This window comes from Coptis chinensis, chromosome 9 (genome assembly GCF_015680905.1).
Source record: "Coptis chinensis isolate HL-2020 chromosome 9, ASM1568090v1, whole genome shotgun sequence".
In the NCBI taxonomy this organism is placed as follows: domain Eukaryota; kingdom Viridiplantae; phylum Streptophyta; class Magnoliopsida; order Ranunculales; family Ranunculaceae; genus Coptis; species Coptis chinensis.
This window is the reverse complement of record NC_141464.1, coordinates 17,076,197-17,100,223: the sequence shown is the minus strand read 5'-3', so window position 1 is coordinate 17,100,223 and position 24,027 is coordinate 17,076,197. Positions and strand designations below refer to the sequence as shown.

Below are 24,027 nucleotides of genomic sequence, written 5' to 3'. Positions count from 1 at the left end.
GTAAACCAAAATACACAAAATAAAATTTGAGGAACGAGTGCGTAGCAACAACCAAAGAACTTATGAAGATGCTTCCTTTTATATTTTAACGACATTAAATTTTCTTGGTCTTTTGTATAATATAATTTCTTTTTGTTGTTAGTATCTATTTTTTAGCAATTGCCTTTGAAATTTGTGCTGTTTTTGGACCATATGATAGTAGGAGGATGAATTTCAAAATTTTGTAGCAGAAATTTATAAATGTATTTTAGGAATGTTTTAGCATTTTATTTGAATGGATTTAATAGCAAATGCTTTCATTGCTTAGTAAATTGTACACAATTAAATGGTAACAATATTATATATATAAAAAAATTATGAAAAACAAATTCTATATAATACCTTAAGAAACAATCTACTGCAATAATGGGCATATCACTCTTTAATTTTAGTTTAATTAACCACTATATATGCTCACTGGGAAAAAATATATATAAGTGCAGACATGTAGATGTCCTAATCTACAACTAGTTAGAGAGCAAATATGCATGAGTTGACATAACTAGAGTATCCCAGATGGCAGGGCTTGAAAATAGTGCTTTTGAGTTAACATAACATTAACGTAATGATCACTGGGTCTAATGAATTTGTATTCAGAAAGGACTCACGGTGCAATTTGTAGCTCACATGTCGTCGTTGTTTGTATTATTCGTTATCAATCAAATTTACTCTTAAAAAAAAACCTGAAAGTTCAAAATAATAGGAGCATTTGAGGGTATTTTGGCCCTTGGCAAATAGCCGGTTCCTATGAAAAATAGTCTTGCTTCTCTCTTTCTTTTTGTTTGCTAGTATTACATGAAGTTATCTATCCCCCAAACAGAAATCCAGCAGCCTGCTCCTCATTACCGTTGAAAAGCCTTAGAGCTTGTAATACTGCATCCCGCCCAAATCCTAACTCAACGAGCTTGGAAACTTTGGCTTCAAAATCATGTCCCTGCAGGTGAGTTATTAAACCAGCAATAACATTCAATATTAGCTTCAACTTGGGCAGTATGTGGAAATCAATTACATACTAACGAGTAGCGTTATACCCCACCCATATTAACAAAACGGGCACCCATCTTCTCACCTTGCTGTCACCATTTCCGGGTTGCTTACAAAGTTTTATGAGCAATAGGTGGTTTTATACTTTCACCCTATCCCATGTATTTCCATGCAAATTCTGGTTAATGGGCATTAAAGTGTTTGAGGCAAGGGGTAAGATTATTTTCCCTGGTTTTATACACTAATACACAATAAACAGCTCAACAGGGAATTGATATTGCAATAGTTGAAAGAAAGTGCATTTTACCTGTGTCAAACCACTGCCTGCAACTCCTACAGAGAAAAACAATACTTCAATAAAAGACATACATGGACAAAAAATAAAAAACCTATCAATACAACAGTTGTAAAAGCAATTATTGTATTTACCGATTAAAAAAGTAAATACATTATTGTGGTAAATTTTACAACAAAATAGAAAGAAACCTGACACCATCTAATTATATTTATCTTTAGCTGGCCCTGTTCTTACAACGATGTTTAATACTTAACAAGGAAGAAATTTACATATAACATACATTTTGCTAGGAAATTTTCTGGATTCAGTATTTTATAGTGTAAAGCGGAGATGGATTATAGATACTCTAGGTAAAGTTCCCCTTTTTTACAGCATTTTGCCACATGTTCAAACAGATTGAACTTGAAGAGGGAGAAGTAACAAAAACGACTCAGATTACAGATCAAAGAGCACTGAAAGATATGGGGGATGAAGAATCAAAAGAATATGTTGAGGGCTCAAATCAGCCCCACAAAAATCTCAAGAGGTAGTGCAGAATATAACATTGTGGTGAACGGGAAAGAGAATTTGATTCATAAGCTCTTCAAACTCATTGTTCACTAGAAAGGGTGAACTTAAGAATACAAGGCTCACTTTCCCAGGGATGTACTCAGGAGCAGGGATGAATAATGATCTGATTAGCTTGACCAGATTTTGTCCACACTAGGCATCCATCCATGATGGCCTCATATGTATACTTTGTATTTTTATTTTATTTTACTCTATTAGGAATCTGTTTTATTTGGAAGGCTTAGAAGGGTTCTATTTTTGGTAGAAGCAAGGAGCTCAAGAAACCTACATATGGTCAATAGAGCCTCCTTTTCAGTTAGTTTGTTTTTGAGTAATAAAAAGTTGTTCCTGCTTTCTTTCTCTGTTTACTAATCCTTCACATGGACTTTTTTACTCAAAGGGGGGAAACAAACTCTATGAATCTACAGATACGCAATAACCAAACTCCTTGTTGTCCCATGAGCCACAAACCAGGTATACTTTATAGAGATTGTGTCCCTAAACTTAAGGGAGCCAGTGTCTGACAGTTCAAAAAAGTGCTACATAAGAGCAGGTGTTTCGATGTTTTTGATATGTTGATCTTCAGAAATTAGAGCAAACGGGAAAGACTAGCAAGAAGAACCACAATAAAATTTAAGAAAAAGCAGAGCATGACATCTGTTAGCGCAACTTGAAAACTAACCTGATGGTTGACCTCCTGTAGACACAATACTACTAATATTCTTTTCTTTTGTTCCAGAGGTTTCCTGAACACATGAATAAAGATATTGCATGAAAGAATTGATGGTCAAATTAGATAGGTTAAGGATCAGAATGGGTTATATAGAGTACAAAGACAACTAACATAATAAACAACAGTTAATAGCATGTACAAGTCTTGCAAAGAGCCATTGCATATGAAGCAGCATTCTAGGTTTCGATTTTTACTTACTGAAGCTGATCCTGAATCATTCTTTGAGTATTTCTCTTCATCTCGAAAATGTGACGGGAGGTCCTTTTCTGAATATAACAAGAGTTTTAGTGCACTTCTCAATAGGAGTCAAATCAAAATATCTAGAAATTTGGATACAGCCCAATATATTAAGCACAAAGTGAAGTACCAATCAATGATCTCACAGTAGCATTCTTTTACTATGTGGATAGTTCAAAGTGATATGAATGATCAAGGAAAATACGTTAATGAACGGGAAATTGAGACCAAAAGATTAACCTTGCAAAAATGGTACGGATACCTCTCCTCCGCCAACTCTTAGTACGTTATCCTTTAGATCTATCAGACACTGCAAACAATTTAGTTAGAAATTGTAGTATATGACAAAGCAACAGATTCAACTTATTTAGCAGATCACCTGATGCTTACGAAGCATATCGAGCCCAAAAAGGAATTCCATATTCGGTGAATCTAATACCTGGAAGGAGCAGTGGTAAAAGACATTCCCTATCTGCAACAAAGAAAAGCCAGTAGATAAAACAGTTAACCTGAAGAAAGTAGTTACTCTGTTGAGGTACTAAATGAATTGACAAGCAAGTGTCATGCACAGAATATATTATTCGTTGTTCAAAAGAGAGGATCCAGGATCTATTGATGCAAACTTGATCGACGAAAGCCCCAATCAAGATGATGATCATCAATCCCCTTTCTGATGCATTACATTGTCGCCCTCAGTTAGTTGTATACAGTACCTAATGCTCACCCGACCAGACATAGCATATACTGTGCATGTTGCCCAGGTCATGAGTGCACTACAAACTAATCATATCAATGTCGTCAAACGTATTTTACGTTACCTTTAGCTCATTCACCCCTCTCCTGGTTCCTTGTCACTACAAGCCTTCCATGATGCGCTCCATAACAAATACATTGCCACATTTGGTTTGTAATTTTCTATATATACATCATAAAAGAAGAAGAAGAATGTAATTATCCAGTTCTCCAAAATTTACAGTTACTCTGCCTTGAAAAGGGTGTCCCAAAGAGTGAGCACGCTTCTTGGATAAAGTGGTGCAGTTGGGACTACTACATTCACATTCGGGTCACTTTATGTCTGTATTGAACTACTGCAATATGGAGCTTGTCATAATATTTGTTGCGATATATGTTAAAACTGTAGGACGTGTAGGTGCAAACGGTGGGATAGTCAAAGATAACAACCACAAGCTGAGAAATATAGAAGTCGAAATAAATGAGGTCAAATTACTGAATTTCATGGTTGCTTATATATATGAGCAGAAGCATAAGCATGCGCTTACTTGTCAGGAAGGTTGCTAATAATAGTTGAGGCAGAACTAAGGAGTGGAAAAAGGATAATATATTATATCGAAGTTTATAAAACATATGACGGTTCTATTTGACAAAGTGAAAATATCTGAAGGTAAAGATGGAGATATTCAAATCATGTTTCATATCTTGTTTACACATGCCAACAAGTTTCATAAGTAGTATGTACCATGTTTCCATTCAACAAAGCATGGATTTACTACCTTTATTGGTGCTACATGAATTCTTCCCAGAATTTCTGTTTGACCAACTCCATGAGCAATGCCCTTGAATCGCTCGTCTAGGAGTCTTAGCAATCTGATGTAAATTCCACAAAAAGAGATTTATAAGTAATAAATAATTAGAACATTCATCTAGTTTTTCGGAAAATAAATTTTACAGACTGATTTCTATTTCAAAAGTAACAATGTTGATGTTAGAGTTCTGCGCGAGTTATTAGATAGGTGAGTCATTAGAGGTTTTCCGTATTGTAGACAGACTATTTTCCTATATAAGAAGCGTGAGAGATGAAACTAATTAAGCTGTACTCTCTTTTCTCTCTAAAGTTTTTCTCCATTAGCAATAATATCATTTTACTCTTATGTACCATTCTTTTATCATAATTATTTAACTAAAAAAAAAAAAACTAACAAATATTAAATTAATCAAGGTGATAATTTTGTCAAGAAAGTAAATATATAGAAAAGTTACAAAATGAATTTAACATAGCAAAAAGTTATTCAGCCTCCAAAACTAGGTGGCGGACTGAAGATTGGGCATCGAGGTACATCTTAAAGTCAAGACAACTTAGTGGTCAGATCCATGGTTCGCCAAATGATGAAAAAATAAATCCCAAATTGCATACGAGAAAGAACAAGTGAGAAGTAGGTGATCCACATTTCATTCCACTCTTTACGTAAACAACAAACATTATGAAGTTCCATGACCCTTCCATTCAAGATGCCAATGGTCTTGATCATCCCCAAGTAGGAGAGCCAAAAGAAAGCAACTACAAACGGGAACCGAAGCCATCCAAATCTTCAAGTAAGGAAAATCGTGAATGACCTCCTACACCTTGTAAAGCTACAAAAAAATGTTCATTGACCAAAATTTAATATAACATCGTACAAGGAACTCCTCCTTGGCTTCCCAAACCCATCGCCTTCTGACAATCTCCCCAACAGACTCTCCTTATAGATAATCATCATATTTTTAATTTTCTTTTGATTGGCAAGTGAGGTTGTTAACAAGGACCCCTACCCCTATCATTAATAATGAAAAAACTTTTCTTGTTACAAGCTCACATCCTCACATACTCTCTACCTATTGCATCATCATCATATGCTATTTTCTTTACATCCTTTGCAAAGGAAGTAGGTACAATATCAAGACACCTAATATTTGTACAATTTGCAGCTAAAGCATCTGCTAACATGTTTGTTTCTCTATAAATATGAACTATAGAAAATAAATAAGATCTGCTTGCATCTCTTGTATACTCTTGATCAGCTTCTTTGCTTGCCATGGATACCTATTCTTCTTGATAAATGCCATAACATTTTCTGAATCTGTTTGAGCTTCTATCCTTCTCATGTTATGCCTCAATGCTAATCTGATTCCTTGCTCCAGTCCTTGTAGTTCTACCAAAGCTATTGTGTGATGATCAGACACTCCATGTGCTGCTGCTATGATTGTATCCTCTCCATCTCTTATGACTGCTGTCCATTGACCTCTTGTGCCTTGTACACTTCCATCTGTGTGTTTAAAGTGTAGTTTTCTGGTTCAGCTCTCTTCCACTTGCATTTGATCATTCTGTGCTCTACTAACTCGGTGTTTCTATTCCATATCTGCTTAAATCTTTCTCTATCTGGTCCCTCCTCCATTCTGATAATAAGAGCATGAATTTTCACCTTTACCTCTCTCATAATCACTTCCATTACTTGTGCTTCTATGCTGACTTTGTGCTAAAAAATTCTGAAATTTCTCTCCCTCCATATCCAATAAATGAAGCCTGTGAAAAGAAGCCTAACTGCATCCTGGTACCCACCCTTGCCTCGGCTCTTATTCAAGACCCAATTAAGCTGTTCTTGCCATGTTTGCTCTCTGAACTTATTGTAACCAGCTCTCCTAAATAGACCTTCCCAGACAACTTGAGAAAATCTACAAGAAAAGAATAAATGCTCTTCAGTTTCTACTCCTGAATTGCATAGTACACAAGAATCAGACTCCACTTTCTTCCATTGCTTTAATTTGTACAATGTCTTCAGTCCATTACTTAATGGCTTAATGCCAACCAGCTGATGAATGAATATCTTGGTACTCTGTTAGTAAACCATACTAAACTATGCCAGTTGACTTGCTGTTTCTCCTCCCTCAAGTTCTCAGGGTGTCCTTCATTGTGTACTCCCCTGTCATTGATACAGACTATATGACTTCATCATCTCCTGTATGCAAGAGAACCTCTTCCTCTATTCCTTGCACTAGTTCAGGGCAATGCACCCTAAACTGATGTGGTAGGTGCCATTTCCCATCTTCAATAAGACTAGCAACTTTAGAATTTTTATTGCACACTGAATTATAAATCATCATAGGAGACTCATCGCTTTTAATTTCCCAATCATTTAACCCCCTTACTTAATGCCACATCCCATACTACTCCTTGCTCCCCTCTCTTTTGTTATAATCCACTATCTTCACATTTTTGTTAGAGGCCAGCATACACGTATCACTAAATTTCACCTATAATGGCATGTCTCCCATCCACATATCCAAGTAAAAGTAAATAGATTGGCCGGTACCGTGTTTGAAGTTTACGCTTTTGACAAAATCATTCCACCCACTAACAATTTGGGAGAATTAAAACCATAGGTGCAAACTTGGAGAGATTTAAAACCATATGTGTGTTGACTCGAAGAGGTATGGAACTACAGAATATTTATTCAATATGAAAAGAGGAAGAGGAGAGTGAATCATATTCATCTTGCTGTGTCTTTCTTAAGGGTGTATGGGTGATTTTTTTTCATCTTTTAACTAACCTTGGAGATTACCGACAACCATCAAAAAGGTCATCTCTCTACCGCTTTCACCAAACCCACATGGATAGTGGAGCATCTCCCAAGTGCTATTGTATTCTATTATAACAAACTTGTGGAAAGAGAGAAATACAAGGATTTTTGAGCAAGTGGAATGGGATGCTAACAAGGTTGTGGAAAGGATCAAAGAGGAGCTACACGATTAGGCATGCATGAATTCTTGCTTTAATGGGGTGACAGATCAAGATTTTATTTGTAATTGAGACACTCCTGTTCTGTAAAATGGGGTTGTATATGGACGAATTCTCAGTGTCTTGTAGAATCATGTTACATGAACAAATCCTTGTAAACTCTACTAAATTTCAAAACTACAATGAAAGAATGAATTATACCGATAAAAAGTATATATAAGTTCTTTGTAACGACCAGTAAATTATGTTTCTTGAGACTTGTCTTAAGGTTTTCCTAAATCTATGAAATACATGTGCAGATTATATTGCTCTCCTAAATTCCTTTACCTGTCTTATCACATAGATGGCTTCCATTAGCGACTTTCTTGGCATAAGGGATACCAAAGATCTCTATCTTAGAATTCGTTCTATCATTGTTTCCCATAGTCCATTGAAGGACTAGATGTTGCACTAATTTATTGAAAGAAAGAATTTGGTTTTTCAGCATTAAAGAATAACTAAAGTGAGACAGCTTAGTTACACAAACAAAATAACTTACCCACAACGCTCAGCGCAGCTCTTAGAAATTATTGTGGACTGTGCCCCACTATCGACAAATGCCTAGAACAAGATAGACCAGTAAAGGTTACTCTTGCACAATTAAAATGAAAGAAATATTTACACAAACAAAGAGGAAAGAAAGAAAGAAAATTCCAAAGGAGATCATGATACTAGTGATTCCAATAAGACTTTCATCAACCCAGTTAAGGTTGAGAAGCAAAATCATTCTACTAAATTGTGCATACTGCAAAGATATATAAAGATGGTACCAACAAAATAATAAAAGGGATTAGGGAATAAATGTTCTACCTATCGAAAAACAAAGAAAAAAATAATAATAAAATCATAGGAAATCTAGTTAATGCAGTAGCAATTACCGGAAAAAAGGTGTAGGAGATATTATAAGAGGTATATGCAGACAGAGTTTCAGTAAGGACTATAATCCACTATAATCACTTCATATATATTTTGCTGATTGATAGAGGTAGACTTATAGTACATATGATCAAGCAAAAGAACAAAAATGAAAGTTGTGTAGGATATTACACAAAAAGAAAAATAACCGAAACGGTACAATCTCTGGAGAGTTCCTTAGCTAGTGCCCATCAAATAACATAAAGCAACCAAACAGCGTGCCACTCCACTCGTCCCAAACCTCCAACTAAAGAAACATCATCCCCTTGATTGGGACAATGATATCCTCGAACCTATCTTGAGTGTGTCTCACGTTCCAGTCCAACCAAAAGTTTGACGTGATGGGAAAAGGGTATGATGCTCCGCAATATGCTCCTCTTAGAGGAATGAATGCTCTGAATCAAGGAAACTAAAAGCTACTTCACTGACCAAGGAGCTAGCCAAAGCACCCTACTGATGGACAAAATGAGATAATACCTCCAAGGAATACTGACAATGGATGAGAGTGTGACTAACCAACTCCCCATATGGCAAGCAAAGGAGGAAGAATTTAATGTTTCAATTTCTTCTCTTAAATTGACAATCAATGGAAACTATTGAATCCTAGACTGCTCACCAAATGTAAGTATAAGGAAACCCAACGTGGGAGGTCTTTGCTCTGCAGTTGGAAGATCAGAGCAACGGGCAAAGTAGAAATACTTGCACTAAAATCTCCAACTCTTGTCAGAAGTCCAAATACGAAAAACTTTACACCATCTCATACAAGGGGTAGAATCCAATACAGAAACAACACTCATAATGTCCCTGTGAACCATGGGAATATGAAATTATGAATATCCATTCCCACCAAAGATGCCCATTAACAATATATGCATGAAATTACAAATGATTGATTCTTAAACACAAAGATGGCATAACATCTCGTGAATAACAAAAGCAGAGTCTCCTTGACCACCTATACCAAAAAAAATTAATCACAGTCCAGTTCCCCAAACTAAATCCAATCTTTTCAAAGCTTCAAGACATTTTAGGATACTCTCCACACCTACAACCGTATGGCCCACAGGCCGACCACTATCCAGCTCCTATCCAAATCCCCTACCTTAGCGCCAAATTAGACTTGTGCATTAATCTTAACTCCAAAACCCCCATCTATCTCAGAAATAATTACTCTCTTCCAGTTCACCAAGTGAAACCTATGAGCTTCTTCCGAGTAGTCCCACAAAAACATTCCTAATAATTCTGTCATTTTAGGCACAGCTCGTGGTATGGTGAACATAAATAGTTACACAAGTAGACTCGACAACTTGAATAACACAAGCCCCTTCAGATGTGTATCACCCTTGCCATTCCTCCAATTCCCAACAGAAGTTCTCAATAACCGGTTTTCAAATAACTACCGACTTATTCACCTCCCCAATAGGGGCACCAAGGTAAGAAGAGGGTAGGTACGTTGCCAACCCTCCAATTCCAGCAAAAGTTCTCATTAACAGGTTCCCAAATAACCACGACTGACACCAAGGTAGGAAGAGGGAAAGCCATAGTACAAAATGCCAAGGTATTTCGCAATCTATTGTCAAATATATCTCAGTTATTCAACAACCCAGCATTAAAATATTGAGAATCTTACCATGTAATGAGGAACTCGACTTACCAACAAAAGGTATCAAGATAATATCACCAAAGTTTCTTGAACAGATCGTGATTTCTCTGGAAAAATGCCTTCACAGAAAGCACCGATTCCTCTAGCAGATTAACTTCAAAGAGAAACCCAACTTATTTCAACAGATTTTTTTCTAGCAAACTACAAAAGTCATCCGAAAAAAATTCGGACTAAGAAACAATGAAAGAAGGAGAGAGTGAGACTAATTGCTTAGTGTTTAACGATTTTTAATCTCAAAAAACATGATATCCTCAAAAAATTGAAAGCACTGGACATTTTTTGTTGTTGAAATTTATCTTAACTTTAAGTCTTGGCAAACGTTTACAAGTGGGACATTTTTGTGATTTAGAGTTTAAAAGCTTTGGGTAAGATGAATTTGACTTTTGAGTATGATTGTAAAAAGTAGAAATCACTTCTTACCACCAGTGTTATTGGGCGTTCTGCAACATACCACTCAAACACCAGAATAATGCCAATTTCCATAAGATATTGTCAAACATCACCTAACTGCCAAAGTTTTCTAAGTCTCCCGATATTATGTCAATTTGCCAATATTTCAGTGATTCCTAACCTCATTTTGCGGACCCATTACACCTGAAATCTACCAAAAATATCTTTCAAATGACCAGTATGATGCCTTGCCACAACACGAACTAAGGTCTCATCACCACACCCAATGGTGAGATTGCTAATATCGCAGCGATTTAATCTTGCATGTTGACTTTGAGCACAGGGAAAGTCCACAGAGAAATCTAAGTTGGAAAGGTCGCGACCAAGAAAAGCCACCACATCATTTGCATACAGTAAACGGTAGACTAAGCCCCTCTCTTGACTTATCCTAACACCCTCAATCACACCAAGACTGTTTGATGTGCACAATTGTCACTTTATCTAACACCATATTTATACATTAAAAGTGCTTGCATGCTTTGACAAAAGGTAAAACCTTGTATTTGTTTACACCAAGGATCCTTAAATGAATGAAGGACAACTTATAGATATTGATTTTATATAATTTTCGTCCATATTATTTAAACTAGTTTTAGAAGTGTCTAGAAGATAAGATTTTAATTTAAGTTCTAATAGGTTTAGGCAGTTACTTTTATGTTATAGAAAGCTTAGGAATCAAGTTTTCCTTGGTTTCGTAGGTTTCTAAATTGTTTCATGAGAGACTGAGAGGTATCTATAAAAATAGCTACATGAATGAATTTGATGAAGCTCTTATCAATAAAAATATATCTCAACTACTTATCTATCTAATCAAAATTCTTCCCAAACTAAATTCCTTTATAATTCTTTTCGTCTAATTCTTCTTTCCTTTCTTCTAAATCACCCTCGAGAACTCCATTCCACTACATCAGAACTACACTTAAAAAAACTAGGAAAAAGCTCAACCACTGAAAACAATGAATTAGAGGCTGAATGTTGGTGGAGATGTTCACCCTAAAATAGAGATCATCCTCACAAAAATGTATAACTTTGTCAAAAGTATTTTAGAATGTTATGGATAAATCCAACGGCCTAAATCTACAACTTCAAACATATTTTGATATGGTTAAACATATTCAATTGAACCGATTTTTTTGTGCACTTGATCTACATCATGGGAGCCGGACTATCTTCACCAAAAATCAGCACTCAATTCATCTTGTTAGTCCACTTTTTGCAGTGGAACTCCTTTTGGAGTGTACTTAACAAGATGGAGTTCATACAACCATCCCCTTGAATGAGACGAGGAATAATATTGCCTTATTCTTTCTCATCACTGCCCCGAGATGAGTGGAACGTGATAAGATGATGGACATAATGCAAGATGAAGGCAAAAGAGGTATGGGTTTCTCTTTTCTACTTGAAACGCTCAGCTGCGTGAAAAGTAAATCACAAAATAGAGAATGAAATAATGTGACTATACCAAATAAATCCATAGTACTTTTCTTATAGTTGAAGAATTCAACAAAATCAATGCAACAATAGTTACATTCACTTCAACAAAGTATCTTTATATCCAAAAGAAATGAATGAATATTTACCATAACTAGTCACGTGCACACGCTAAATGAGGGCATAACTGATGAAAGTTTGTTGATTATATTTTTCTTGTTTAATATTTTCTTTATTCTTTATTCTTTTCCTTTTTATTATTTCAATTTTTTTACTTTGTTCTCTGAGTGCTCAAGTATACTCAAGTCTACTGATGTGCGACGTTGGATTAGATGGATGTTAAACTCAAAAAATTGTTAACTGTTGCTGAGTCTTTATTACCCAATGAAGTGGAAGCATAATATCCAAAATGATTTTGGCCCATGGGATCATTTTGTCTTTCAAATTGGACTATGGTCATGGACTAATGGTAAAGTTCAAAATGAAGAGAAACTAACAATTTTCCTTCATTCCCCATCTCATATTTCAAAGTGGAAGACACATTGGATTATTCACTCAGTCTTTTCCCTATAATGAGACGACATATACAAAAATTTGAGGTATATAGGCGGAAAAATATTAGTGGTAGTTGTGTGTTGCTGAGCTGTATACCGAACTGCCCTGGCCACCATGACATAAATTACATCTTGATGGATATATATTTGTTGTAATTTATGAATTTGGACAGGGGAAATCTTGGAAAAACAAAATACCTGCGGATCACTGTAGGTGGAACACCATTTTTTTAAAAGAACTAAGACAAAGAAAGTATAGGTGGAAGACGGGTTTAACTGCAAAGAAAGTAAGTTCTTGAAATCACTACCTTCAGAGGAACTCCATTGACTTCCATGTCTACATACAACATAACCTGAAGATTAAAAAAAAACAATAAATAACAATACAAAGAGTAAAGAGAAATTACAGAGCACCTAAAAAGAAAGAAGCTGCACGTACCACCCTGGCAAAAGCTTCCGGATTGTACTCTAGTGCAGCTTCCCAATTTTCATTTATTCCTTTCTGCATTTAATAAGAGCACATTAAGTATCAAGTGTGGACTCAAAAGTTTTTGGTACACAGACAAACTGACATTAGGGAATCGATATAATCACAAAAAAAAAAGGATTGACGTCAAATTCTAAAGGTTCAATCATGCAAATGACTGGTGGAGGCCATGCTCTCTCTCTCTCTCTCTCTCTCTCTCTCTCTCTCTCTCTCTCTCTCTCTCCGACCAGAAAAACTTCAAATACAAACAATAAAAACTATATCCAAACCATTTCCAACCCATAGAACAATCTCAAGGTATTAAAGAGTAAAGAAGGAAAATGGTTCTTCAAAGAAGGTGAGAGGTGAGAGGGAAGATTGTCATGGCTGAAATCACAAGTTTGAACATGATTGTGAATGACTGAAGAAAGGGTAAGAATGGAATTCTTTGGCATCATCATTTCAATTCAGAATTCAGTAACAACTTTGGTGCGGAATGCTGAAACCATATTTTGCCTCTGAACACTGAAACTACTGAAAAAAAAACAAAGATTGTTTGAGACTCGGAACTCAAAAAAACTGAAGTTTCAGAGGCTCTGAATGCTGAAACAATAAAAATCAAACAACCCCTTACTTTTTGGAAGGACAAAAACGCCAACTGAGAAACTGAGAAGGTATTGACTTCTAGTACTGTTGTCATCTCTGAACAAGAAGTTAATTGTTGATGCACAGTCCAGTCCTCGACTCTAGACCAAGTGAATTATGTCACCAGTGGGAGATGGAAATTAATCTAAAACTGTAAATTCTGGGCCGAACCTATCATTGCCATGAAATATAGTCAAGCAATAGAGAAACAAATACCCTAGCCATAATACAACAACACTCATCTCTGTCAATGCTCAGATTCTTTTAATAATAAACTCACAAGTATACAAAAGCAGCGTCACACATATTTACTAATTTACACGGACCTGGCGGATTGCAGCTTCAATTTTCCTTTGTGCTTCTACATCGAAAGGATCCGCATCCAGCAGTGCCTACAGATAATAATAACAATTTATCAGTGAACAACTACTTAAAAGTTAAAACATAATTTAGCCCACTAATATTCAAAGGTCAGACATCACATCAGACAGTAAAAGAACTTGAACCAAATTTCCGTAACTAACAAATTATGCACTATCAATTTAGTTGCTTGCATTGGAAACTAGACTCGAAGATTTTTCCAACTGTATATGGCGTAAGTTCTAGCTCTAAGTATTGAGTTCTCTGCGAGGGGAGTGGAGGTGGTGACTAAGGAGACAGATGGCAGTCGTATGATTAATGCTGCTGGGACATGTTTGGCTGGAGGTGAAATTTTTAGAATTCGGTGAGAAGGGGGGTATAACCTCCAAGTATTGAAAGTCTTTTGGCTTTTTGGGTGTCTGTTGTAATTTTTCTCTTTTCCAGGTGGGGTACTTGCCTACGTGTCTTTGGGTTCTGGTCCTTGAATAGTAGCTTATATTCCTATTCTAGTACTCATGGTGTTAATGTACTATTTTCTCTATTATATGATTATATCAATGAAATATCTTTTATCGATCCAAAAATAATTGTTATCATTGATATAACATAAATTAACGCTTGACAACTTAACTTTATGACATGCCAAGTAATGAAGAACTACAAGATCAATCCAGAATGAAAGGGGCGACTGAGGGACTGTACCATTCGAGCACAGCCTTTAGCACTTTTTTAGATCAATTTTAGATAAATATCATTCACAGAATTGATAAATATCATTCACAGAATTCAAAGCAAAACCTAAGGTTTTACTAATTAATAGAATTTTCAAGAACTACTCGACCAACAGCCAAAAAGTTTAAAATGAAAACTCAGTCCCTCTCATTTCTTACTCCACAAGCCTTATATTGCATCAAGTTACTGTTAATCAGTGGCAGCACTAGTCGTGTTTTATGCAGATAGATCTTGACGTACATCTACGAAAATAATCACAAGACTAAACATTGGAACCTAACTATGATGAAGGAAGGTAGAGAAACCACCATGATATGTAGCAAAAATAAAATCAAAATAAAATAGAATAGAATAGCATGAAAGTGAAAGGCCAAATTAAGTCCCTTACCATCTCCTCTTCCTGTTTACGTTGTAATTCGGATCGTTGCTGATGGCGTTCACGCAAGATTTGCTGCAGCCTGTTAAGATCATTTCCAAGAATTGCTTGTGCAAACTCAGGGTCATTCTGTATGTCAAATTGCAATCAATGATAAGATCTGATATGTAATGTTTTCTTACAATATAAATATGGCAAGGAGTTCATCATACATGAATACAAAATCATTTAGAGATACGTAATTCCCTTGTAAACCCAAGTAATACTGACACGGGAACGTGTGTTGGTGTCCTGACCCAGATACAGAGTTTCTGACACGGCAACCTATATGTAGGACACTGAGACACAACCCATATGAACTTTGTGAAGAAAAAGTTCCATGGGAATAGAAAGCGAGAGGATCCATGGAATTACTTTGTGGGTGCTTCTTCTGACAAAACATACTTTCGCATATTCAAGCAAACGATTGACATACTTCAGTCACAAAAGAAACATATATAACATTTAGAAATCGAACCAACTAACCACTGTCATGAAACTCAACTAAATCTGCCCCATCACGAGTGTCTATAATATGTGGGGACTTGAGGACTATGTTAGACTATAGCGTCTGTGTCTTGCAACACCGTGTGTTGGTTCCTTTGTCGAGTTCCTGGCATTAACAACGACTGATATCAATAGAGTAGCAATAGAGCCATTAATGCCGATCATGTATCGTGCCTGACAATCATGAGGTGCACTGAGGTTGGAATTGACCAAGACAAGAGGAGGTTGTAACTCTTCAATCTCAATGAGACGAAAAGATTGAGGAATTTCTTCAGCTGAATAATACATGCCCAAGTCAACTAAGCCAAATATGATATTTCTCCTCCTTATACTGCTACATCCATTTGGCCAAGAGGGCTACATTACTGTTGGGGTGTATTTTCTCCCAATGCAACCTTTTTTTCTTAGGAGTACCCGGTGAACCTATATAGTTTCTCCATCGCCACAACAAAAAAAAACATTTGAAATGCATTCCCAATTTGCCTAACCACCCAATTAAGAATATAAATGATAATAGGAAGTAGTTAGGTACTTAGATATGTTACTGAGTGGACTTGAGTAGTGTACTCCTACTCCCATTGGAATATTGGATAAACATTTTGCTGTCCAACCAGCCAATCTAATCGACACCTTCTCAATCACCTTATTCCAAACGATCTTGGACTTACTAAATTATGTGCTCCCAAAGGAATACTAAATTATGTTTTCAAAAGAAATGTTACAACAAACTCCAAAGTACAATTACTAACCTCTAAGTGCAAAAAGTGTCGATTCTGTCATGTTAATACGCAAGACGGAAGCCATCTCAAACTAAAGTTTTTTTTGAGACTTCGAGCTTTCTCCATAGTAGCACCCAAAAAAAAACACATTATGTCATCCATCAATTGTAGGTGTGAGACAGATATTGCTTCCATCCTAGTGGATGCTTTAAACCCATCAATAAGACCAACACTCCGAAACAACCCCATCATTTTGCTAAGCACTTAGAAAATCATACCATAGAGAAAAGGTGATAGAAGATCGCCATTTCTCAAATTCACTATGTAGGCGTTCCCCGTGCCTATCCAGAACCTTCCTACCACCTTCATACAACCATTGTACTAATTGCACTAGCCCAACCACCTTTAACCAACTGGTCACTGCCATGTGTTGAGTCACTTTCCAAATCATAGTGATCTATTCCAGTACCCTCAAACCGTCTGGACTGCTTCTTGCATTGAACCACTAAAATCTTCGGCCTTTCGCTGAACGGAAAGAACTTCCCCATGATCACGGCAACCCAGATCCTCATGAGCTTGTAGGGATCTCATGAAGAATAAGTTTGCTCCACATTGATGCTGTACTTGGGACCAACAACTCTACTGGTTTTTCTGTTTTCTTAATAAGCCACCTCTACTGATTTGGGCAGAGTTTTCACTCCACTTACCTTCACTTTCACAGCTGATATTCCATCAAATGAAGCCTCTGCCAATAGTACTTCCCTCCTCACCAAAACAGGTGAGATTTCTGGTGAACCACTGCAATGGCCACCATTATTTACTGCAGTCACTTCTTTGACAAAGTTCCTCACCCCCTCTGCCATCTTCTTCCATCCAGCTCCATCTTTGTCTTCTCTCATGCAGTTAAGACCACTCGGTGCTTCTTCACAGTGCATTATTAGAGCTTTAGCAAATCACATTGATTGCTGATTTCTACCTATCAAATTTTTATTTTTATTTTTTTTTATCGGTAAATGGTATCATATATTATATTAATAATAGTAATGCAGTGTGAGAGGTACACACTACAAACGGTGAAAGCTTACATAGGCTCAGCCTCAATCACAGCATCCCACCTAAATACAAGATCTTCCAATTTTAAACCCCTAAATACGACACCCAATCCCACATAAGTGACTTGCATTTAACGATAGGCTGTTGGACATCCCTAGATTCGTCATCAAAAGTCTTCTATTTTGCTCAAGCAATAATGACCGAGTGACCGCGTGAGCTACAATCTTTGAGAGTAAACGACCCGTCCTTGAAATCTGACCCTGTCGCTTGCAATTAAATATTTCCATAAGCCCTTGTGATGCATCTCTGTGACACTCGCGAGACTGCGTGAAATAACCCCCAGACCACTTGCGCGACTTCACAATCCAAGAATAAATGTTGAATTGTTTCCTCCTCCTTGATGCACATCACACACCTGTTAACAAGGATCTTACCCCTCTTTCTGAGATAATCACCAGTCAAAGTCCTACCCCCAACATAACGCACAAACAAATAATGAAACCTTAGTAGGGACTCTTTTATTCCACACTTTTTTTAATGGGAAGTTCAGACCACCAAACTGCAATGCTTGTATCCTTGACTCCTCAATCAGATCATACATAGTCTCCATACTGAATGGCTGTACCTTTCCCAACCACTTCCATGTATCATTATCCTCGTTTACTCTTTGATTAGCCAGCACATTCAGATATTCATGAATCAGTTGCAACTCTCTTTCAAATAAAATGTTACTGCAATTTAAAACCCATGACCGAACCCCATTCTCCCATGCAACATGTTGCTTTAACAGTCACACGCTTGTTATCTGAGATGATATACAATTTTTTGTAGCAGATTTTTAGGGGGATCGAAGAACACCACCTATCATCCCAAAAAAGAATTCTATCTTCCTTTTCCAGCTTGAAACTTAATTCATTCTCCACCAACTGATTATATTTCATGATTCCTTTCCAAAGACTGAACCCACATGTGCTATCAAATAATCGTTGACTATGCATCTCTCTCTCTTCCAAAGAATCTGGTTAGTTTCTGATGCCTCCATTCCAACAAATGCATCCAGTTTCTCAGCCGTCAATGAAGACCTTTGGAGAAGTTATTACTGATGGAAGCTCATAAATCAGTTAAAACATGAAGAAGATTTATTTGAAACTCAACAATCTAGGTCATTTCCATGCCACTATGAACCACTTAAATGTTAGTATAGTTCCAGTAAGATTTCACAGATTCCCTCATTATACGAAAAATAATGACAAGGTCCGAAAACAGTTATACAAACATCGAGTTATACAAGTTGTGAAGTTAACTAAGTTACTGAACATAAAATTTCTAAATCTGAAAGTGCAGCAGTAATCACATTAAGAGTGGAGTACTATAATAAAAAAAAAAAAAAAAAAAAAAAAAGTCAAAAACATATAGTTATTCAAGATAATGAGCAAGATTACCTGAAGCAGTTGTGATATCATATTCGAATTATTCCGAACATGTTGCTGGAAAGCTCCAGGGTTCACAGCAGAACCATCTGGGTCAAACCTCAGATCACTAGCAGGTGCCCTGAGAAAATATTTAGGTCGAGTTGTTATGGCAGCTTGAGTCTATACAGAAACTTATCAGTATAAGCACAGTGCAAAGACAATACAGCTTTTCTGGAAACACGACCTTGGAGATTGAAGCATAACAAGAGAAACCCTTCCAACATATAATCTTAAGTTTTTAACCACTAATGACTAAACATTAACTATTCCTGTAATCCTATAGCAGTCAGACTAGCTCGACTTTAGTCATGTTAACAGATAATATGAAAATAGTATTATTAAATGTTATTATTACCTATTAGATGAGGCATTAGAAATCATCATCATGACTAAATCACCGTCTTTAATTCCAATACCACTTAATCGTTTCTCATTTGTCATCTCATTCCCATTGAAAACCAATTGTTGCTGCTCAAGTGGCACTCTCGTCTGCAATTATAAAAAAAAAAAAATTAATTGATTCTTAATTTAAAAACCAAAAAAAAAAAAAAAAAAAATAGAGGTTTGTTTCTTTTCTTACTTCAACTTCCAGCAAGGCTTTTAAGTTTTCAACCTGCGTGGTCCACAAAAATAATAAGAAATAAGAAATTAAAGTAATAAGAAATTGGGAAGTGGAGAGAGAAGAACAAGTACGGATTCTTCGGGATCAACGTCTAGAGTGATGAATTGTTCGTCGGCCGTCATTACAGTGAGCTTCATTTCTCTAAAAACTTTGTTTCAGGATTATTCTTGAGGAGAAAGCAACATATATACTTTAATTGTTTACATCTAGTGTATTTATACTTTGCTGGAGTTGCAAGTTAGGTGTAATTGGGCCGGACGTTAGTGACTTTGGGCTTGTTTTATATTTTAAAGCCCAAACCCACCATGCTACTAATGCAAGTAGCAAAGTTGTTACCTCCCCACAGGACTATTTACCCTCAAAGTTACATAGTTGGCCAGAAGCTACCAGGTGTTGTCCAATGCAAGGATGACTTTAAAATTCAGACTTCCGTCTTTCTGGAATAAGGGTAGATCGACATTTCGGCCTGCGAATGTCTTGATCTACAGTTGGTCTGAGAGAAACCATGCTTGTGTTGATGTAACTAAAGCCTCTCTGTTAGTAGGGTTTGGGAATGGGGTCTTCGTGTTGGGAGAAGCACCCAATATAGAAGTTGTAGGGAAGATTGAGAAGCACGAAGAAGCTTGTAGGGCTAACCAACATTGTTTTATCCCGTTCGGTTTCAATATTTTTGGTTTATTGGCACAATAGTCTGTTGCTCTTTAAGATATTACAGAAAGTTATAGACAGTAACGTAATGACAATTGGTTCTAACGAGTTTCTATTTAGGAGGATAGGATTTGCCATTCAGAAAGGACTTGCAGCGCAGCTTGTTGCATGCTTGTATTAATTATTTGTAAAACTTGTTATTAATAAAAATTTCACTTGTAAAAAAAAACGAACAAGATGGAATAAAACATCCCGTTTGGTAACGAGATGGAATGAAACATCCCGTCCCCTCAGTATACTTTTAAAGACTCAAAGCATACGACCCAACTTCATCTTCCCTATCAAATTTCTCTCCTCCATTACGATTTTCTCCCCTCCTCAACCCAATTTTTTTCAATTAAACCCACATTTAATAAATTCTCAACCCACAAATGATTCTGCATTGTTTCACCACATCAAGTGAAGTAGATGGTTTGAAAAATGTAAAATCACTTAAAAAGTGGGCAAAGATGATTGACTTCAACAATTCAAAATGTGACGAAATTGAGCTTGGATTCAACTTTATTTCTACCATGATGTGAAGTCCATGAACACCCACCATTAGCATCAAAATTCGTCCAACACGTAGCAAATAAAGTAGTGGATTCTCAAGTAAATTTTATAATTTTATGTATTAGTATTTTTGTTAGTTGTGGAATTGAAAAAAAAAAATTGTTTGAAGTTGTTTTGTTACATTGCGATTGAGTCGCTTTTTTTAAAATAATATTGTGTTAAATAGTTTGTTTTATTGCGTGTGAAATTTACGTAGGAAATACACCAATGGAAAATGCGTTGTACATTTTCAAATGTCATGTCATGGTGGCATTGCTTGACTTCGAAGACGGACCTTAACTTTATTATGGTTACTAACATTATAGCTGCCACACCATTTGGGAAGTTGTTAAATTCACATTGGGAGCAAAATGACCAAGCGTTGATGTTTGGGTTAATTGAGCGCACGGTGGTGGAGATCTACCTATACGTTCCATTTCTCATGGGGTGAGGTTGGGATTATCCCTCTTGATTTCACCATGCTCATGGGTATCCCTAATGGTTATGGAGATATTGTTCCCTTTGATGAAAGTTTGGAGGGTTTTACCACTGCAATGAGTTGCTTCAAAGGTTTTGATCTTGTAGAAGATATGTTTTTGAGATTATCGGTTAAGCAATTTAAGGGATGAGATATAAGCATGGGCTAGTTTACTTTATATTTGAAGAGGCTAAAAGGGAAGCCCCAAGACTATCACATTGAAGTTGAGTCAATCGAAGAGTACGTATGTGCCTTCCTCTTTTTTATTTTGTTGTTGCGGTACTATATGGAAACTCTGATAGCTTCTTACGCATCGTGTGGGTGGCAGCTGTCTTAGACGTAGAGATGATGTGGGATTATGACTGGGAGCATCAATCTTGGTGTACATTTACCGTTGGTTAGACCTTGTTGTTGAGACTAAAGTCGTTAAAGGAAATTTGTGCGACTTTGTTTGGACTATACCGTTAATTAAGTCTCATTTATTAAGTTATTGTTCCATCTCATATATTTATCTAGTTATTGATATTAGTATGTTAATATTTATGTTGACATTATATTTGATCTATTAATTCAATATTGGGGGTACGAATATTTCCTTATAATGCATCCTGTGTTGAGACCGTTGCAAGGGAATAATACTCATAACACTCGTCAACTTTAGTAATAATATGGATCTAGAACTCACTGCTTCAATCTTGAAAACCATTGGAAAGAAATGGTTGCCCCCTTGTGTTCTTTGCGCCAACCAAAGTATGTTATCTTCAATGAGATCATAACCAAGGTGAATAAGAAAATTGCAAGTTAGAAAGGTAAAATTATATCCCAAGTTCCTAGAACTATCCTCACAAATTAGTGTCTTCAACAATGTCTATTTTCAATATGTCCACTTTCATGCTACCAAACGTAGTCACCTAAACCATTAATGGTACAAATTTCTGGTGGGGTACCAACAAAAGAAAGTCAAATCCTCTCTATCTGAAAAATTAGAAGTCTATTTGCCAGTAAATAAAAAACTTAAAGTTTGGGGATTATCACCACAAAAATTCGATATAATTCGATGGCTAAAAGTTATCACTAAAAGGCTTTCGTGATAGTTATGGCTGTCAGAAAAGTCGTTGGCGAAGGTGGTGTCACAAATGCATCATTAATGGGTTAAAATTGTCACTACAACCGTTGTCAATGTTTCCACATCCGCGACACCTATGCGACTGTTTGCAACCATGACCTAGAACGACAACTAAGGCTTGTCAAAAATTCCAACAATTAGCGTGATGACCCAAAATTGTCGGCTTAAACAAGATATTTCAATGGTTTAAAATCATCAGAGTTGCCAACAGCTATTTTCTTTTTAAAAATCATCGACAACTATCTCGACGACTCAAAATGGTCAATATAGCCAATTTTTTCCCAACGGCTTTAAATTCTCAGAATGGCCTACACTTATAAATTGTTGTAGAATGTGTCATTAATTCTCAACAATGACGAGCTTTTACTGTTGAAAACGGCATAAACCAATACTAAAGCATAGCCGCTAAAGATTATAATATAAAAACAATTCGTACACCACAAAACCACCTCAAACAAAATTTCATAACCAATACCCTTTTTTATTAAAAATCAATATACATGACATAGAAGTACAAAACATTTACAATTTTTTATACTACATTACAGAATGTTTAGCTCCCGAAATCAATGGATTATCAGCAACTCATCTCGCTTAGTGAGTCCAAAAGAATTGTCGAAAGTAATGGCCTACATTGCAACAAATAGCCACCGTATCCAGCTCAAGAAGAAATTTCCTGGTTACTGGAGACAGTTCCGAAAAAATCTAATTGCCTGTGAAGACAAAGGAATTTCCAAAAAATATAAGAAAAATGTTTCACTTCTATGAAGGGATTGATAATTGGAGCATAAGATGCCTTGGAAATACTTTGATGCATACCTGCAAGGCAAACATGATGTATGATTCATCAACTTTTAGTGTTACTCTTTTTGATCTATCATCCCGAGATTGTCCCATTTTGAAAATTCCCTGCGTACCAAACAGCCTGGGATTTGTTAGTTTTCTCTTGTAATATAGGGTCGCACCCAACTCAACAAGGAACGACATGACTATGTAATTGAGTCATGCACACAAATTGAATCTGATTGCAATCTGAAATATCGGTGTTTTAGAAGATGAGAAAAATCATTAGGTTGGTGGTGTTCCAAGCACACGGGTCACCGAAAGCACTCTACACATATTTGAAAATTCAGGAAGCCGTGGGGAGGAATTTGTGCTGATTTGCTCAAGTCAATGTAACTTAATGACCAAAAACGCGTTAGATTCCCTAAATAGTCTCCATCATACAATATGCCATCAACTTTCCCTATCACGTTCATAATTTCCGATTCGAAGGACAATATGATAATTGAGACATGACAATATTGAGGAAATAGGGTTAAGCAAACGGGACAAAATTGTATTAGCAAAGTATAAGATCATAGTGCGTAGTTAATCCGAATCTTAAGGTGATGACCTTATGCATACCTCTGGATTGAGTATTGAGATGCATTACATAGCATGCATTTACAAATATAATAATTAATGGCTAAATTCATCCGTTGCTTATTGATATCAATGTTTAATGATACCCGATGGATATAATTCATCGCATTTGTTTCTTTCTCTCTTTTCTCGAAGTCTAAGTGTGAGGTCATCACTATAAATCGTACTCAATCACTCTTACATGGAGAGACCATAATATGAAACGAAGTTATGACTAATGAATCAACTGAAAATAATGATCGAGCAAAGTACAGGTAAATGTGAACATAAAAAATTACCATCAGGATCAAATTCCTGGTCATAAAGAGATATGTTCAAATAAGGAAGTACTACTGCAAATAAGAGACACTAGATTAAAACTCAAAA

The 24,027-nt window shown here is 36.2% G+C and overlaps 1 protein-coding gene across 2 annotated transcripts; it reads right to left on the bottom strand.

Moving 5' to 3' along the window:
* Positions 1–612: 612 nt before the first annotated feature.
* DDI1 (ubiquitin family protein) lies at positions 613–19,601 on the bottom strand. Of its 2 annotated transcripts, none has more exons than XM_086584705.1 (16): positions 19,465–19,601; positions 19,352–19,384; positions 19,127–19,260; positions 18,742–18,850; positions 14,994–15,110; positions 13,840–13,905; positions 12,842–12,904; positions 12,711–12,755; positions 7,889–7,950; positions 4,352–4,445; positions 3,220–3,312; positions 3,081–3,150; positions 2,802–2,869; positions 2,553–2,616; positions 1,331–1,356; positions 613–973 (listed from the first exon to the last, which is right to left on the bottom strand). In XM_086584705.1, the coding sequence occupies exons 1-16, from the start codon at positions 19,528–19,530 to the stop codon at positions 845–847; spliced, it is 1,239 nt and encodes a 412-aa protein (XP_086440831.1). In that variant the 5' UTR covers positions 19,531–19,601; the 3' UTR covers positions 613–844. The 2 variants fall into 2 exon arrangements, with proteins under 2 accessions (XP_086440831.1, XP_086440832.1); XM_086584706.1 differs by having other exon boundaries at positions 1,331–1,347.
* Between the last annotated feature and the right edge of the window lie 4,426 nt (positions 19,602–24,027).

Excerpts from the sequence above, each read along its gene's own strand:
- DDI1 (XM_086584705.1), bottom strand. The coding sequence starts at position 19,530 with ATGAAGCTCACTGTAATGACGGCCGACGAACAATTCATCACTCTAGAC. Across the intron at positions 19,385-19,464 it reads ACGTTGATCCCGAAGAATCC|GTTGAAAACTTAAAAGCCTT; the intron begins GTACTTGTTCTT and ends TGGACCACGCAG. Across the intron at positions 12,756-12,841 it reads CGGAAGCTTTTGCCAGGGTG|GTTATGTTGTATGTAGACAT; the intron begins GTACGTGCAGCT and ends TTTAATCTTCAG.